The sequence below is a fragment of the Tachypleus tridentatus genome, chromosome 13 (assembly GCF_004210375.1).
Source record: "Tachypleus tridentatus isolate NWPU-2018 chromosome 13, ASM421037v1, whole genome shotgun sequence".
Classification (NCBI taxonomy): Eukaryota; Metazoa; Arthropoda; class Merostomata; order Xiphosura; family Limulidae; genus Tachypleus; species Tachypleus tridentatus.
This window is the reverse complement of record NC_134837.1, coordinates 202,197,256-202,214,996: the sequence shown is the minus strand read 5'-3', so window position 1 is coordinate 202,214,996 and position 17,741 is coordinate 202,197,256. Positions and strand designations below refer to the sequence as shown.

General features: G+C 35.0%; 1 protein-coding gene across 3 annotated transcripts in view; it reads left to right on the top strand.

Annotated features, from left to right (window-relative positions):
• Positions 1–10,628: 10,628 nt before the first annotated feature.
• The window catches only part of LOC143238840 (6-phosphofructo-2-kinase/fructose-2,6-bisphosphatase-like), a 31,629-nt gene continuing 24,516 nt past the window's right edge, over positions 10,629–17,741 (top strand). The window contains exons 1-2 of one of the 3 annotated variants that reach the window (XM_076479413.1): positions 10,629–10,968; positions 15,833–16,035. In XM_076479413.1, the coding sequence (XP_076335528.1) occupies positions 15,963–16,035 (73 nt within the window). In that variant the 5' untranslated portion in view covers positions 10,629–10,968; positions 15,833–15,962. The remainder of the gene's footprint in view (positions 10,969–15,832; positions 16,036–17,741) is intronic. The other 2 variants (XM_076479411.1, XM_076479412.1) reach the window with 2 other exon arrangements.

The window sequence follows — 17,741 nt, the reverse complement described above, 5'->3', positions numbered from 1 at the left end:
TATTATGCAAATAATAAAACGAGCATGGATGGCAGAAAAAAGATGCCCATGTGAATAAATAAATAAAATTATCGTTTCTTTGTTTTTTGAATTTCGCGCAAAGCTACAAGAAAGCTTAAACTACATTAACCGTCCCTGATTTAGAAGTTTAAGGCAACTAGTCATCACCACCCACTCATCAAAGGCTCTTTTAATTTCAAGTCTAATCTTAATCAACTTAATCATAAAGCCTTAATGGCCAGTTTCGATGTTATATCCATCTGTACAGAAGTTCCAACCACTGAAGCCTGCAAGATAGCCTTAGAACTCTATATCCGAGACCCTAACCTATCTATAGACATTCACAGCAACCAATTAGCAACCCTCACAGAATTCACCACGATGAAGAAAAACTTCATGTTCAACAACCAAAACTATATACAAACAAATGGTCTAAGCATGGGCAACCCAGTATCACCAGTTCTAGCCAATATTTTTATGGTACAAGTTGAAACACAAGCAATTAACACAGCATTACATCTACCACTATACTGGTACAGATATGTAGACGACACGATTGCGGGATTCACATCTACAGAACACACACTTAATTTTTTCAATCACATTAACGCTATACATCTCAACATTAACTTCACATGTGAACAGGAAGAAAGCAATCAAATATCATTTCTTAACTTCAAAATTACAAGAACCGATACACAATTTAAAACAGAAATCCACCGAAAAATCACCCATATTGGACTATACATTCCTTGGGACTCAGCACATGAAACAAAACAAAAACTCAACATACTAAGAAACCAAATAAACACAGCCATAAAACTATGCTCACCAGATAAAATTAGACACAATAAAACAATACTTCATCAACATCAATAAGTTTCTTCCACAAACCGTAGAAAATATTATACGCACACACCTAGACAGAAAGCAAAATCAACCAACAAAAGTAAATATATCTCACGAATCAAAAAATCACGAAACCATATACTGCTGCATACCATATATTCCCGACATCAGCAAACAAATAACCAACATTTGGCAAAAAGTAGTAACAAAATATGACATTCCAGTTAATACCAAATATATTCAAAAACCAGGCACAAAACTGAGGTCTATACTATGTAAAAACTACACTGACAAACATCACACCAACATTATTTATAAAATACAATGTGATAACTGCCATGACTTCTATATTGGAGAAACAAGTAGAAAAATGGAAACCAGATTCAAAGAACATAAAATGTCACCTTCACACGTTTTCGAACACTGCAAGTCAAATAAACACAACATAACCATAGAAAACACTCAAATACTAAATAAAGAAACAAACATAAACAAACGCAAAATTAAAAAAGCCTTACTTATACAACAACTTAAGCCTAAAATAAACCAATACAAAGGAACACCTTTATATCTATATTGAAAAAAATAATATAATAAATAATAATAATAAAATAATAACATAAAATTATATATTCAAACATCTAAGCCCGCCCTCTACATTCCGACACTCAGTTTGTTTGTTTGTTTGTTTGTTTGTTTTGGAATTTCGCACAAAGCTACTCGAGGGCTATCTGTGCTAGCCGTCCCTAATTTAGTTGTGCAAGACTAGAGAAAAGGCAGCTAGTCATCACCACCCACCGCCAACTCTTAGGCTACTCTTTTACCAACGAATAGTGGGATTGACCGTCACATTATAACGCACCCACGGCTGAAAGGGCGAGCATGTTTTGCGCGACCGGGATGCGAACCTGCGACCCTCAGATTACGAGTCGCAGACACTCAGTTACACAACCCCTTTCAAACGTGGTCAGCTGTCAGCTTCCGGTCAGTTACCTCTCTCTTTCTTTGTGAACCTGACGATGACCGAAGAAGGTCGAAACGTTGTTCACTCCTCTACGTAAAAACATTTTCTCAATCCAAACGAGCCGTTTTTACATATATATTTCTCTAAAAGTGGGTTTTCTCGACATCACTGATTAGGTGTATAATTAATGTTCCTAACTTGGTTAAAAAAGGCAAGACTTTTGTTATAGTGATTCTGAAAGTGTGGGCAATGGACCCAAAGGCTCGTTAGTTTTGTTTATTGTTTATATAAATCTGGCACTTCGTCACCTACTTAACTATCTAACTAAACTTTTAACTTCTAGTTGTAGAACACCGAATAAGGGCTAATTTCGTGACTTTGACCATACGTTCTCACTTCCCAATTACATAAGTTTCTGACATGGAATTCAAGTGATTTTTTTAATGTCATCATGGTCACACTTGCTGATAGAAAACACATACGTACTCGTATTAAATCTCCTTCCATGTCTACAAACTAGCCTTCGGTATATCTGGGACATAAATTTTTAACACTTCAAATGTAAATCCAAAGTATTTCGTAATATATAGATACGAAAGTCTTCTGATTGAGAACTGATGAAATACATCTAATCACAGTTTTATTGAGAGCTATCTCAATCGAAGATCAGATGAATATAAAATGAATTAGTTTACTATTAAATATTCTTAGGGTGATAACACTTTAAACTTGAATAGCACCTTATGTGACATCCCATCACAGCTATCTCTAATTCAGAACTGCTGATCAGAGGAAAGTCAATCAGACAGCACCAAGCGCCACCTATTGACTAATCTTAACCGAAGATTGGGACTGACTATCACAGTTATAACGCCTCTACAACTTAAAGTTTGGCAGCATGTCGCAGCTCGAGCTTTGGACCTTAGGATTTGGAGCGTGATATACTAACAACTAGGCCAAACGAGGATTTAAATGACACTACACCCGTAACACTCAGTACACACTTCAACATGTATCTGTTTACCTGAGTTGTACCATGTAGGGTTCTAATGACAAAACTCTGTTTACTAAATGTTTTTTTTTTTTGCTTCTTTAATTCCCGACTCTCTTGTATCTTCTTCCGTTCACGAGTGTCAGGTGATCACTTACAGAAGGCTTTGTTTAATAATTGAATATTACAAAGAACATAAATTTCATACTGCAGGAAGTTTATTCTGACAGGTTAGTTTACAAAGGTGTGAATCACTCTTATAAGATGTGAACTGATCACACTTAAATTATCTCGAGTTCATATTGTTTCAATGTCATTTAAACTTTTATGTATTAACTTAAAAGTCTGAAGTATCATGCTACATTATAAAGTTTTAATAAAACCACAAATCTAAAGCTATTTTAAAAACACTGGAATTAGAGAAGAAAATGATTAAACATTGATGCCAAGGTTTCATCAACTATATTTTATAGACATGATTGTTGATTACAGTTAAGAACAAGCCTAAACATTAGGTCATCTCTGCTCTGCCCACAAAGGGTATCGAATTCAGGTTTCTACGAATGTTATTCCACAGACATACCACTGTTCCACTAGGGATCTATCGGTTAAGTCGATTTGTCTGTGATTTCGCAAGTTTATTAAATATTAAAACACTGGTAATGAATTTGATTAATGAATATACAGTTTACAAAGTTAAAAAATGTACTAACTAAAACGAAATACAGTTTCCAAAATGTTGTTTCGTAACATTTTAAAGTTTTAACGTTATCAACGAAACTAAATTATTTTCCGTAAGAAAACCACACGAGAGAAAACTATATTGAAACCTTGTAGAAACGAAACACATCACAGCAGTTGCCAATTGAAGGTGTTATGTAAGGAATGTTTCGTTCAAAATAACGTACTAGATGAAACGAAAAATATCTCGGACGCTTGTTTTATTGCTTTTCAAAACCTCACACGTAAACACAAATTTTAGTGATTCGAAAAGACACCAGTTTCCATCAACTAATAACAAAATAAGTCAAAATTAAATACCAACGTGAATACATGAATGCGTAATTTACGAATCATATGCTATTTTTTGTTTAGTTATTGAAAAATATCTCCCAAGCATTAATTTCAGGAACCACTCATCAACGTTTGTTTTGTTTTATTGTTCATAGGGTTGAAGCTGTTTACTTGGGTGTCTGTGAATCGATATTTCGAAGTCAAACCCAAGTGGCCTATGAAAAATAACAAAAACAATTACACTCTCTTTTGATGAAAGAAAAGCAAGAAATTCGTAGTCAACCAATCAAAATACTTCTATTCGACAGGAGTAGCAAACAGTACAGTAGTTCAGTCGACAAGTACATCTCGTGATGAGGTGTGAAATCAAAGAAGTATCACATCTGTCTTCACCTACCATAGCATGATACGACGTTACATAAATACTTGCCTTCTCGCTCTCAAGTTCGAGCTTCAGAAATATTTCGCAATAAACTCTATATCCTCTATTATACAACATTATAAAGTATATGTCGAATCTAACCAATAGACAGACTCCTAGATGAAAGGCAAATAATCAACAACACACACCATCAACTCTTCAAATACTCTTGTCTGATCAGATAGTGACATTTAGTCTTCACTCTTGTCACGTATGTGCGGACCAAAATTGGACAGCGCGAACTATAAACTCACACATTCACAGTCAAGTATAATAACCAATGGTCCAGGGAGATCTTAAAATGATTTAGCTGAAATAGCTCATTTTGTAGCTTTAGGCTTAACAATAAACAAAAACACTGAAAGATCTCCGGTGTTGACGTAAAGGGCAGTCACCACTGAAAATAGATAAAACTCGTGATACTGTTAAGTATTATAATTTATCTCGGATGAGCTTCCAATTTATTATGTTACGTATTACGATTTCAAATACAGAAAATTTTAATTTAGAAGTTAATTAAATATCAATATGTATCAAACTTTATAATATTTGCCACCAAGATTGATAGATACACATAATTTTTCTTCTTAATAGAAATATATTTTAATTTACAAACAATAATAGAATGTATAATAATGGTTATTATAAACAATATTAAGTCCTCTATCTTGTCTCGAACTGAATACTTGATCGACGGTTCACAAGGTGCGACTTACTTTCGAGTTAATAAATGTACAGTTCACTGATCGAGTAAACAAACTAGCTCTATTCTTGGCTGGTTTAACTGTATCTACAAGCTTACTTTTCACAGAGAAAGATATCTAAAGATAATCTAAGAAATGCCAATGTTCGAAGTTAATTCTCTAAAGCTAAACAGTTTGTAATATTCGAAATATATAAACGTTCTTGTTCAAATATCTGTAGTTTTCCAATTAATAAGCGTTTATCATAGTTATAGCTCCTGGAATTTATAGCACAATAACTATAGCAAACCAACAATATAAAACTGTCTTTTAGCGCATCGATTTATAAATTTTAGGCGAGGTTCTCAAAAGTTTAATTAGCAACAATATTTTGCTTACACACATAGTCCACTGTTGATTTTTATGCTGGAAAACCTTCTACAAATTTAGGAACTATGCGGGAATTTTGCGATACACATTTAAAACTATAAGTTGCATGAACTTCTAAATATATATTTAACTACAAAACCATCAATATTAAAATAAATATATAATTCTAAATTCGTCACAATACAACATCAAAATTCACCGGTGAAAGTGGTGTAAAACCCATGATACACCATCAGATGTGTCCTTAAATAAACAACAGTAATTTTTTCTTTCAATGAAACTCGTCGTCCATTTTTACACGTAAACAAAAATCGTTTACAAACTTACTGCAACTACTCTACAAAACGGATTAGTAGTGTTTAATTTTGGAAGAAAATCTTGTAGTGTCTTTAATTAAAAATCATCAGAAATGACTTGTTAGTGATCCAGTGACAGCAGAAATGATAAATCTATTTTTTCTATACCTAATATAGAATATGAACATTGTTATGAACAAAACATTACACTATGCTTTCATAATAAGGTCAGACAATCACCTGAAGCAATCTGAAGTTACATCCCTCTGTTCTTTAAAATTGCAGTTTCATGTTATAGTTTGTTTTCCAGTTTAACCTAAACATTGAATAATTGTTCTTGATTTTTGGCTAAACGCAAATAACTGCAGTTTGTTAATTTAGTCTTGGCTAGCACGAAGTGAATTGGTAAAACAAAACAGTTTTTACAACAGCTGTTCGTTTTGTTAAATGTATGTTATTTCTCCTACACCTCTAAGAATATATTTCCACAAAAACTACATTCGTATGTAATAGTTTTCAGTTCTCCTTCATGCAAGTATTAGAATTAAAACGAGAGCAAAGTTAATACAGACAAGAAAATATCATATGGAATCTTACAGCATGACGTCATAACCATGAGAAGTATTTCGAATATCTTGTGTCGTGTGCTGGTCGCAGTTTAGTGATTTAATATGCCGGGTTGAGAATCGTAGAATCTAAGATTGGAGCGACGATATATCAACAGATATTTCAACTACATTGACTTTAATGTTGTCACAGCTAGTATCTTTATTTAGTTAAGCAATTAACTAAATAAGCAAGTTAAGCAATAATTCATTTTTAAATTAGGGATAATTGTATCTAAACCTTGGACTCTCTGACCTGACTGTTTAACATACGTTGTATCTAAATCTTGTACTCTCTACCTGACTGTTTAACATACGTTGTATCTAAACCTTGGACTGTCTGACCTGACTGTTTAACATACGTTGTATCTAAACCTTGGACTCTCTGACCTGACTGTTTAACATACGTTGTATCTAAACCTTGGACTCTCTGACCTGACTGTTTAACCCACGTCGTATCTAAACCTTGGACTATCTGACCTGACTGTTTAACATACGTCGTATCTAAACCTTGGACTGTCTGACCTGACTGTTTAACCCACGTCGTATCTAAACCTTGGACTATCTGACCTGACTGTTTAACATACGTTGTATCTAAACCTTGGACTCTCTGACCTGACTGTTTAACATACGTTGTATCTAAACCTTGGACTCTCTGACCTGACTGTTTAACATACGTTGTATCTAAACCTTGGACTCTCTGACCTGACTGTTTAACATACGTTGTATCTAAACCTTGGACTGTCTGACCTGACTGTTTAACATACGTCTTGTATCTATAATCTAAACCTTGGACTGTCTGACCTGACTGTTTAACATACGTTGTATCTAAACCTTGGACTCTCTGACCTGACTGTTTAACATACGTTGTATCTAAACCTTGGACTCTCTGACCTGACTGTTTAACATACGTTGTATCTAAACCTTGGAACCTTGGACTCTCTGACCTGACTGTTTAACATACGTTGTATCTAAACCTTGGACTCTCTGACCTGACTGTTTAACATACGTTGTATCTAAACCTTGGACTCTCTGACCTGACTGTTTAACATACGTTGTATCTAAACCTTGGACTCTCTGACCTGACTGTTTAACATACGTTGTATCTAAACCTTGGACTGTCTGACCTGACTGTTTAACATACGTTGTATCTAAACCTTGGACTGTCTGACCTGACTGTTTAACATACGCTGTATCTAAACCTTGGACTCTCTGACCTGACTGTTTAACATACGTTGTATCTAAACCTTGGACTGTCTGACCTGACTGTTTAACATACGTTGTATCTAAACCTTGAACTCTCTGACCTGACTGTTTAACATACGTTGTATCTAAGCCTTGGACTCTCTGACCTGACTGTTTAACCCACGTCGTATCTAAACCTTGGACTATCTGACCTGACTCTTTAACCTACGTCGTATCTAAACCTTGGACTCTCTGACCTGACTGTTTAACATACGCTGTATCTAAACCTTGGACTCTGTGACCTGACTGTTTAACCCACGTCGTATCTAAACCTTGGACTATCTGACCTGACTGTTTAACATACGTCGTATCTAAACCTTGGACTCTCTGACCTGACTGTTTAAACCACGTCGTATCTAAACCTTGGACTATCTGACCTGACGGTTTAACATACGTTGTATCTAAACCTTGGACTGTCTGACCTGACTGTTTAACATACGCTGTATCTAAACCTTGGACTCTCTGACCTGACTGTTTAACATACGTTGTATCTAAACCTTGGACTCTCTGACCTGACTGTTTAACCTACGTCGTATCTAAACCTTGGACTCTCTGACCTGACTGTTTAACCCACGTCGTATCTAAACCTTGGACTATCTGACCTGACTGTTTAACATACGTTGTATCTAAACCTTGGACTCTCTGACCTGACTGCTTAACATACGTTGTATCTAAACCTTGGACTCTCTGACCTGACTGTTTAACATACGTTGTATCTAAACCTTGGACTCTCTGACCTGACTGTTTAACCTACGTCGTATCTAAACCTTGGACTCTCTGACCTGACTGTTTAACCCACGTCGTATCTAAACCTTGGACTATCTGACCTGACTGTTTAACATACGTTGTATCTAAACCTTGGACTCTCTGACCTGACTGTTTAACATACGTTGTATCTAAGCCTTGGACTCTCTGACCTGACTGTTTAACCCATGTATTGAAAAAGGTACTGTTCAGGTTATGAACATTAAATATATTATTTCCCATACTCTTACTTTAGTTTTATGATTATATGATATTTATATTTTTCGTTCTCAGATATTTGCCAACATTTGAAAAAGGCCTTCACCTATTTCGTCACGAGGAGTTGCTCAATTCCATTTTCGTGTTATGTCCAGAGAAAACCGCCTTGTAACAGCGAGTTCACAGATATTTCCTCGCCTAACAAGTATCTGTAGAAAAAGTTAGGCCGTATTTATAACAATACAGTAAGAGACGATAAGAACGACGCTTGCGGATAAAATAACTTAGTAGAAGCGCTAACCAAGAACACAACCTTACTCTGTCGAGTTATTCAAGTTTAAAGATCCAACGTACATTCGAAATGAGTGCAAAACTTTTAAAGAGTTAAACTCCAAAACATAAAATCACTTAACGTTGAGTAGATAAACATTAGCGCTTTGTAGATCAACTTAGAAAAAGAGCGCGTTATGAAAGAAATATATTGTAACCTTGTTTGAAAACCTCAACGTCTTATCAAACGAACAAAATCACACAATTAGAAAGACTGGTTTGGTTTGAATTTCGCACAAAGCTACACGAGCGCTATCTGAGCTATCCGTCTCTAATTTAGCAGTGTAAGACTAGAGGGAAGGCATCTAATCATCATCACCCATCGTCAACTCTTGGGCTACTTTTTACCAACGAATAGTGAGATTAACCGTCACATATAATGCTCCCACGGCTGAAAAGGCGAGCATGTTTGGTATGACGAGGATTCAGCTAGAAAGAGCGCACGAGTTATGCATGTTAATTAACTATTGTTTCTAGGGAAGGTATGACTTAATGAATTTTTTAATTATTCATCAGGTTTTACACTGCTCTCTTTGTTGATATGTTCCCTGGATTTGATTATACAGGGTGTTCGGAAAGTCACTGTGCAGTTTTGTAATCGTATTTTATTCAGTCTATTTCAAGCCAGCAACTCATAGTGGTGTTTAGAAACAAAATAAGAAGGATCCAGGCCTGTATTGATGCCAACGAGGGTCACCTTCAACATTGTTTATAACTGTCATTCATATTTACCTCCTGTATTCTATATTGAAACATGTCTGTTAATAAATATATAAGTGCACAGTGACTTTCTGAACACCCTGTATTATCAACCATAGTCGTCATTTACGTTATTCAGTTTATTATAATGGAATGGTCAAATACTCGACCTGTAAAGAGGTTAGATTTGTGTCAAAACAGATAAGGTTCCTGTATCACCAGAATTTTTCATAGATAGAGTCCAAACGTATTTTATTAGGTTAAAGTTCACACTCTATGTGAAAGGAATGGGTCATCATAAAGTTTTAGGCTAAAGGGTAAAAGCTAAAGTTGTAGAGTGAACGTACATTGATAATATATTTTCAACAAATCTAGTCTATATACATAAACAGTGAAATTTATCCACTTCTTATATAAGAAAGTAAGGAAAAGTAGGGGGCTGGCATGGCCAGGTGGTTAGGGCACACAACTCACAATCTGAATCGGTTCGAATCCCCGTCCCACCAAACATGCTCGCCCTTTCAGCCTAGAGGGCGTTATAATGTTACAGTCAATCCTAATATTAATCGGCTAAAAGAACAGCTCAAGATTTGGCATAGGATGATGACGACTTGCTTGCCGTGTTCAATTTTCAGGTTGACGACCAAAGAAGGTCAAACATTGCTCTCTGCTGTATATTGGTAAAAGTGTTAATATCCATATCAGACATCCTGAGATACATTCGTTATAAATTTTCTTTGATATGATCAAACCTAGCAGATATTGTGAATATAGGTATTGCATCATGCAAGAAAGTAAACGTTCATTGTTTCGATACTGACGCCATCTATGTGTTGTGACTGATTATAAAATACCTTTATTTTACAGTGTAACAAGTAACATAAAATGTTACTTTTCTCTAATTAATTGTTACTGGTTGAAATTTGTTTTCCATATATCCATTGTAAAGAAAACAACTCTAAAACCAAACTGTAGAGAAGATGAGACAAGCTTCACCGCACAGACTAGGTGCCAGCGAAACGCAGAATTTTTCTTGCAGCATGTCTTTAGCACGTGAATACAACACGTTTTTTTTTGTGTGAAAAATTACATTGCAAAATAAATGATGTATTCCTACAAACTCTTGAGCAATTATGAGAGCAGACCTTGGCTTACGAGACACCAATGCGTCAACGTTCACTACGGAAAACGCTGACTCATATGATAATATTACGAAGTTCGCGATTAACGCAACATTTTTCTTACTGGTTCATCCATCACGTTCGATAAATAGTTCAAATATAACCCAATACAAACCGCGAGATTCTGTGACGAAGTTGGTACGTCGCTCAATAAATAAAGCCCGGCCTACTGAAGGAAAGAAAGAAAATAATTACAAGAAGTACGGGATCGAAAGAAATCTGCGTTCTGTATCGTTCCTCACCGGCAAAAGCTAGTACTGAACTTTTGATATGTCTATGAACGGAACAACAACGAACGGAACACATACGAATGGAATCAAACCGTTCCCAATCAGAGGTAGGTTTACAGTTTGGTAGAATAGATTATCTGAAATATGTAAATATTTGTAAATCTCTAATTAGTTGCGACTGGATCATATTTTAATTTGAAACGCAACTAGGATCTATTAAAAGCCATGTGCGCAAAAACTGCACGCCCAAGGCACATGGAAGGCACGTGGTGATTGCGTGTACAATAGTTTTGTCATATCTATGTATTAAAACATGCATTTTGAGCTTTAACAAGTAATTTTAATTAAAATATTCCAAACTAGGTTAACATATGTTCCTTACCTACATAACATAACTTTATCGATATGTTATATATATAGTAAATAATGAAGTGAAAATTGTAAACGGTATGCTGTTAATAGTATGTTATTTTATATAACTGAAGTGAGTTACGAAGTTTTAACAGGTAAAATAACAAATATCCGACAATGTGTAACTCCATGTTAGAATATTAAGGTTGTTACTTCATAAAGCATGTAAAAATGAGGTTATGGAAAAACCTTGTAAGGGCGATGATCGTTGACTTGGCACAATGCCAAAGGACAAGCGTTCGAATCAGAAAATTTACAGTTGACGTAAAAATACGTAGTGGAGTTGGTGTAAAAAATCATAGTAATAAAAAACCTGTTGGGAAAGGAAACTTTCCACTATGCATCCAGTGGATATTACATGTTTAAGATTAACTTTTACTCGTGAAAAAATGCTAATATCCCACAAATAAACTTAAAAATATTTGTAAGAATACTTATTTGTTATTTGTTATTTTGAATTTCGTGCAAAGCTACTCAAGGGCTATCTGCGCTAGCCGTCCCTAATTTTGCAGTGTAAGACTAAAGGGAAGGCAGCTAGTCATCACCAACCACCGCCAACTCTTGGGTTACTCTTTTACCAACGAATAGTGGGATTGACCGTAATATTATAATGCCCTCATGGCTGAAAGGGCGAGCATGTTTGGTGCGACCGGGATTCAAACCCGTGACCCTCGGATTACGAGTCGAATACATTAACCCACCTGGTCATGCCAAGCCTAAGTAAGAATACAGAGTCTGGATATATTACAATTAACTCAGGCAGCAAAAGAAAAATCGATACCAAATGAAGAGAAAGAATTCACAACAAAATGTATTTTGTTTACTTTTTGTTGTCTCTTGGTAGCTGTTGGGTAAGGAATATTCTGCACACATCTTCACTGAACAAGAAAAAAATAATTTTGATTTGCTTTGCCATATTCAGTCCAAAAAGTTAAAGTGTGTACCCCAAAATTAAAAACTACAAACATCGCCAAGTATAAGGAAGAAAAATATTTACTCATATTTGTTTATACAAGTATTTTTGTGATTCCGTCAGATGGCCTTCACTTCTCAGGAGTGGACCCACACTTATGGCTAAAGCAAAAAACGTTTCTTGTCGTTACTGTATCAAACCTTTACCACAGCATATGTTTACAGTCTTTCCGTAAAAATGCAATACGTATATGTTTAACATCTACACATAGCCAGTTTGTACATGTGCAAAGTTTTTGAATGAAAATCACATCTCTACAAATATTAATGTGTACTAGTAAATGATGCAATCAGCATTAGACCATAGCTTTCCATCATTAATAGGATGACACATTCTCCATGTGCAACAGTACTTTTGAGCTATTACGTATTATAATTTATCTCGGGCGTGCTTTCAAATTTATTATGTTAGGCATTACGATTTCAAATATCTGGAAATTTTAATTTAGAAGGTAATTGAATGTCAATATTTATCAAATTTATGATATTTGCCAATAAGATTAGCACACACAATTTTCTTTCTTTACACAGATATATTTTAATATACAAACAGAAATAGAATCTATAATAACCGTTATTACAAATAATAATCTATATACAGAAGTTTTACGAACTTACAAACAATACTGAGTCTTCTGTTTGGTGTGAAACTAAATATTTTATCGACGCTTCACGATAAGCGAATTAATTAGTTGATAAACTAGCTAGCTTTCTACTTTTGGTAGGCCTTACGCTGTTTACAAACTGACTTTTCTCCGACGAAGATATCTAATATCATTGTAGAAATACTAACGCCCGAAGTTAATTCATTGAAGGTAAACGGTTTGTAATGTTCGAAATCTATAAATGTTCCTGTTCAAATATCTGTAGTTTTCCGATTAATAAATATTTATCACAGTTACAACTTTCGCGTTTTATAGTATACTAACTATAGCAAACTAACAATATAAAACTGTCTCTTGGCATATCGATTTATAAACTTTAGGCGAGGTTCTCGAAAGTTCAGTTAGCAACAATATTTTTCTTAGACTCACAGTATAGGTACATACATTTCTAAATTAATATTAAATCGAAACAAAAAACATATCAAAATAAATATATAATAGTCAATCCATTTCAGAACACATTATGTATCGATACTACTAAAAGCTCATTCTTGACGAGAAAAAAGAAACACACTGAAAATGGAGATAGAGCTGTCTGTGTATGTGTGTTTTCTTTTAGCAAAGCCACATCGGGCTATCTGTTGAGCCCACTGAGGGGAATAGAACCCCTGATTTTAGCGTTGTAAATCCGTAGATTTACCGCTGTACTAGCGGGGGGCTAGAGCTGTATGAAATACACTTTCAGATAAGGAGAGCGTTAAGTTCACAGAAGTAAGAGCTAGAATCCCACATTACGAAGATGGCGGAGAAACTGTTGAAGACGAAGAAATTTAGAAAGTTAAGCTTTTTCTGAAAATATAGAAAATACAGAAGGAGAAAGTCATGAAGTGTGTCACCACTAGGGAAGGGTCCAAGCAAGATGAGAGACCACATCAGTCTTAAGCAGAAATATTTTTCACCCAGTAGAAGTGGCAAAGCAAAAGGCACTGTCAAAGGAACTTCCTGCATGGTACTAAAGTGTCACATAAGAAGGAAGATTGTAACGATTGTTCAACCAGCATGTGTATGTCAGAGAGTTGGTGGATCATACATGTGTGGCGTAGTTAGGCCAATAAGTCAACCTGTACACTGAGGAATGATTACATGAAAACTTATCAGGTGCAGAGATAAATAATTTGGGATCTGGGTTCAAATGAGCATGCAAGGCCCATCCAGCTGAACAAGAATAGTCTAGTTATTTGTGTATGGGTAGTCCATACAATGCTTACAGATAAATACTCCTCAGAGCCACGTCCACTCAGCATTATATCAGTTGGATTACAACAGTCCAAAGATAAACTTTCCATATCAACCACCCTATATTTTGGGATTGGAGAAATATCTTTATTGCACTATAAGGAAACAGAAGGAAATAATTTATATTGGTGTGTGGACTAAACAAGAATATCGTATCATCTACATAAAATGTCATACTTATATACTATGCGATTTGTCCTCATAAATAGGAACACCAAGTATGAGGGCAGGATCATATCTGGTGCTGCCTGTTTTTTTAGTACAGCTTGAAGTAACTTTCAATAATGGTATAAGGTAAAAGTTCTCTGTTCTAGGAAATGGTGCCTAGTGTTTCTGAAGATATACTTTATACTAGTTAGGTAAGGATGAAATTCGTAACTGTTTAAGTCATGACAGATGGCTAAGAGTTTTAGGTGACAAAATAATGGGCTCTGTTTTTATACATTTTGTAGAAATGTTTTTACTTAGGCTATGGCTTCAATGGAGTTCTTTAAAATGTAAAGTACGATTTATTTTTCTTGTGGCAATATGCTAAAGAAAAGACCCTTGGTTTCATAATGTGCCTCTTAACCCTCAGGCCAGACACTAGCCTAAGGACAATACGAACTTTAAGCTAGATATGATATATTTCTTTATTACATTTTTTACATCTGCAGGACCTCCATCAACAGTAACATATTTAATTCTTTAAAACATTTCATACGTTTGGAATGCCTCTGTTTTCTAACTTCATAGAATAAAAATCTTTTAAAATAAATCAAGAAATTTATGTATTACTTGCTGTTCTGTGTAGACAACTCGTTTTAAATTCTGCTTACTTCTTTTATTCATGATCCAATCTCCGTTACACCAAACATACTCGCTCTTTCAGCCGTAGGGGCGTTATAATGTGACGGTCAATCCCACTATTCGTTGGTAAAAGAGTAGCCCAAGAGTTGGCGGTGGGTGGTGGTGACTAGCTGCCTTCCCTGTAGTCTTACACTGCTAAATTAGGAACGACTAGCGCAGATAGCCCTCGAGTAGCTTTATGCGAAATTCAAAACAAACAAACAAAGCATCAGGGACCCCAAAAACTTTTTTATTATTAATATACTATATAGTTGTTGTTTACGAGTATTTCTGCACGTATTTGTTTTTGCAGTATAAAAACTAATTAATATTTAAGGGATTTTACTATAATTCTCTGCACCAGGATCGAAGAAAATCCCACATCAGGCCTAATATCGTGATTCTTTTTTCCTTTTATGCGAAAATGATGTTTGAACATTTTGATCAGTTTATGATTGTTGATATTCACGTAGGATCTCTGTAATAGTCAGTCATTATTAGATTAAGAGAAACACGCCTCTGTTGTTCCAGATGTTTTAAGCGCATTAGGTATGTCACATTATTTTCTATAAAGATATCGTGCAATTCGATTATCATTAATGTGAAAATACCAAGTTTTAACTCAACATAATGTATGAATAAAGCATTATGCCAAGGTACAAACAAGTTATTATGTAGTCATTTTGTCTCCTCACCTCATCCACAACCTGACATAAAGCACCAGTTTAATCTTTCCTTTGTGTGCTCTGTAAAGATAAATTACAAACCTTTAGCCAACAAAATTGCAGACAGGGTAATCCATTATTTGTTTTAGTGGTCGTACAGGTATATTAGTTTTGTTTGTTGGTTTTCACGCAAGGTTATCTGAGGGCTATCTGTACTAGTTGTCTATTATTCAGAAGTGAGAGAACTGAAATTCATCTGGTCAACACCACCTACTACAAATTCTTGGGCTGTTCCAATTGAATAATAGGATTGAATGTCACGCTATGATGACCTCATGGCTGAAAGAGCAAGTATGTTTAGTGAAGAGATTCGAACCCATGATCCGCAAATTACGAGGCAAGTGTCCTAGCCACCGGGTCATGCTGGTCCATGGTATCTAATGTAACACACGTTGGATTATAAATGAAAATTTCTGCACAACTTCTTTTTCTGCTTAACTTTGAACTGCATGAACATGATTAGTACATATTTTATGCAATGTAACATTAAGTATAGCATCATTCACAGTTTTTGTCAGGTATTCCTTCCCAAACTTCAGTGTGGAAAGCCCATATAAAAAACAACTTTCCTGGGCCATTTTAATCTCTAATATGATCCTAATTACCGACTTAGACGGTATTTTATAAAAGGTTTTAATGATCTAAGCTTTCTACACGTACCGAATTACTTCTTAACATCCTGTACAACTAAAATGGATACTCAGCTAGTGTTTGTATTTTGCAAGTGAAATATACTAAGATACTTCTGCGTTTTTACTTTCATTAATATTATTGATCGGGATGTTTAATACAACTAATTTTATTAATTTGATTATTTATTAATATACTTTTATTCCAGAGACTGTTTTTCATTGTTAATTTAATAAGTGTACTTAGGGCTAAATCTCCTAAGTTCGCTAAACCTCGTGAGATATTATTTAATTTACTGTTGAAAATCCTGCTAACAGCAGGAGCACCCAAATGGAGAAGCAATTCATTCTAATTTTTATAAGTAATAATATAAAAGCACCATATTTGATTAGCTTTACTCATTAGCAGTTTCATTTTTTTTTTTACTGTAAGAAAATAGCTTACTCTGATTGGAGGTTAATTATTTAATCTTTGTTGTGTTTCTCCATGTTTTTCCCTAAAAATTAAAATATATGCAGTTTAAGCAATACTCCGTTGTTAAGAGAAAAAAAAAAACACGAAATATTTATTTATGGCTAACCAGAATATGGCATCTTGGTATAACGTAGGGGAAGACCAGGCAAGAGGTTGAAAGATCCCAGTCATATAGAGATGGAAAGAGATTACATTCTTCTACAAAAAAAAAAGTGCAAAAAATTCGTTGCTTAGGAACTTCAAAATTTTTATAAACGAAAATAGTAAATTATCCAAAATTCTTTCCTTCTCAACTTCTCAGGGAAAAAGAATCAGTCACTCAGGAAAAGATAAGAACTATGTGGGAAAAAGTAACATTGTACTGTTGCATCCTCAGCAACCAACACAAACAAAATCTACAAGAACTCGTCATAGATGAATTCCTCAATTACCTCATAGGTAGTGCACGTTTCTTGTGTCCATTGTTTGTATTCATTGCATTGGATTTAGTGTTCTTGGATGAGCTCAACAGATTGCTCATTGCTAAAGTCATAGTAATAATTGCGGCCAATTGAGCAAGCTATAATTCGTCCTTTTTGCCGTTTTTCATTAATTGTCTGATTCACCATCAGCTTTACTGATGGCGTTTTCCTTTTGACTTCATCATTGTACTGTACATTTGTTTCTGTGCATTCTTCGTGCCCTATTTTTGTTTATTCTTTGCAACCTTATGTAACTTTCGTGCATTTTTCAAGGGATATGATGTCAGCCCATCTGCTGTTTTGGCATATTTGTTGTGCCTTATTTCCTAATCAAATCTTGATAGACCCACTAACATCGTTCTGAGGAATGTCTACTTTCATATAGGCTGTATTGAATAGCTCTACTATGTTCTACATGGAAATAACATGACCTGAATGTTTGGTACCAGACATCATACACCGTCATGTCAAGAGGCTG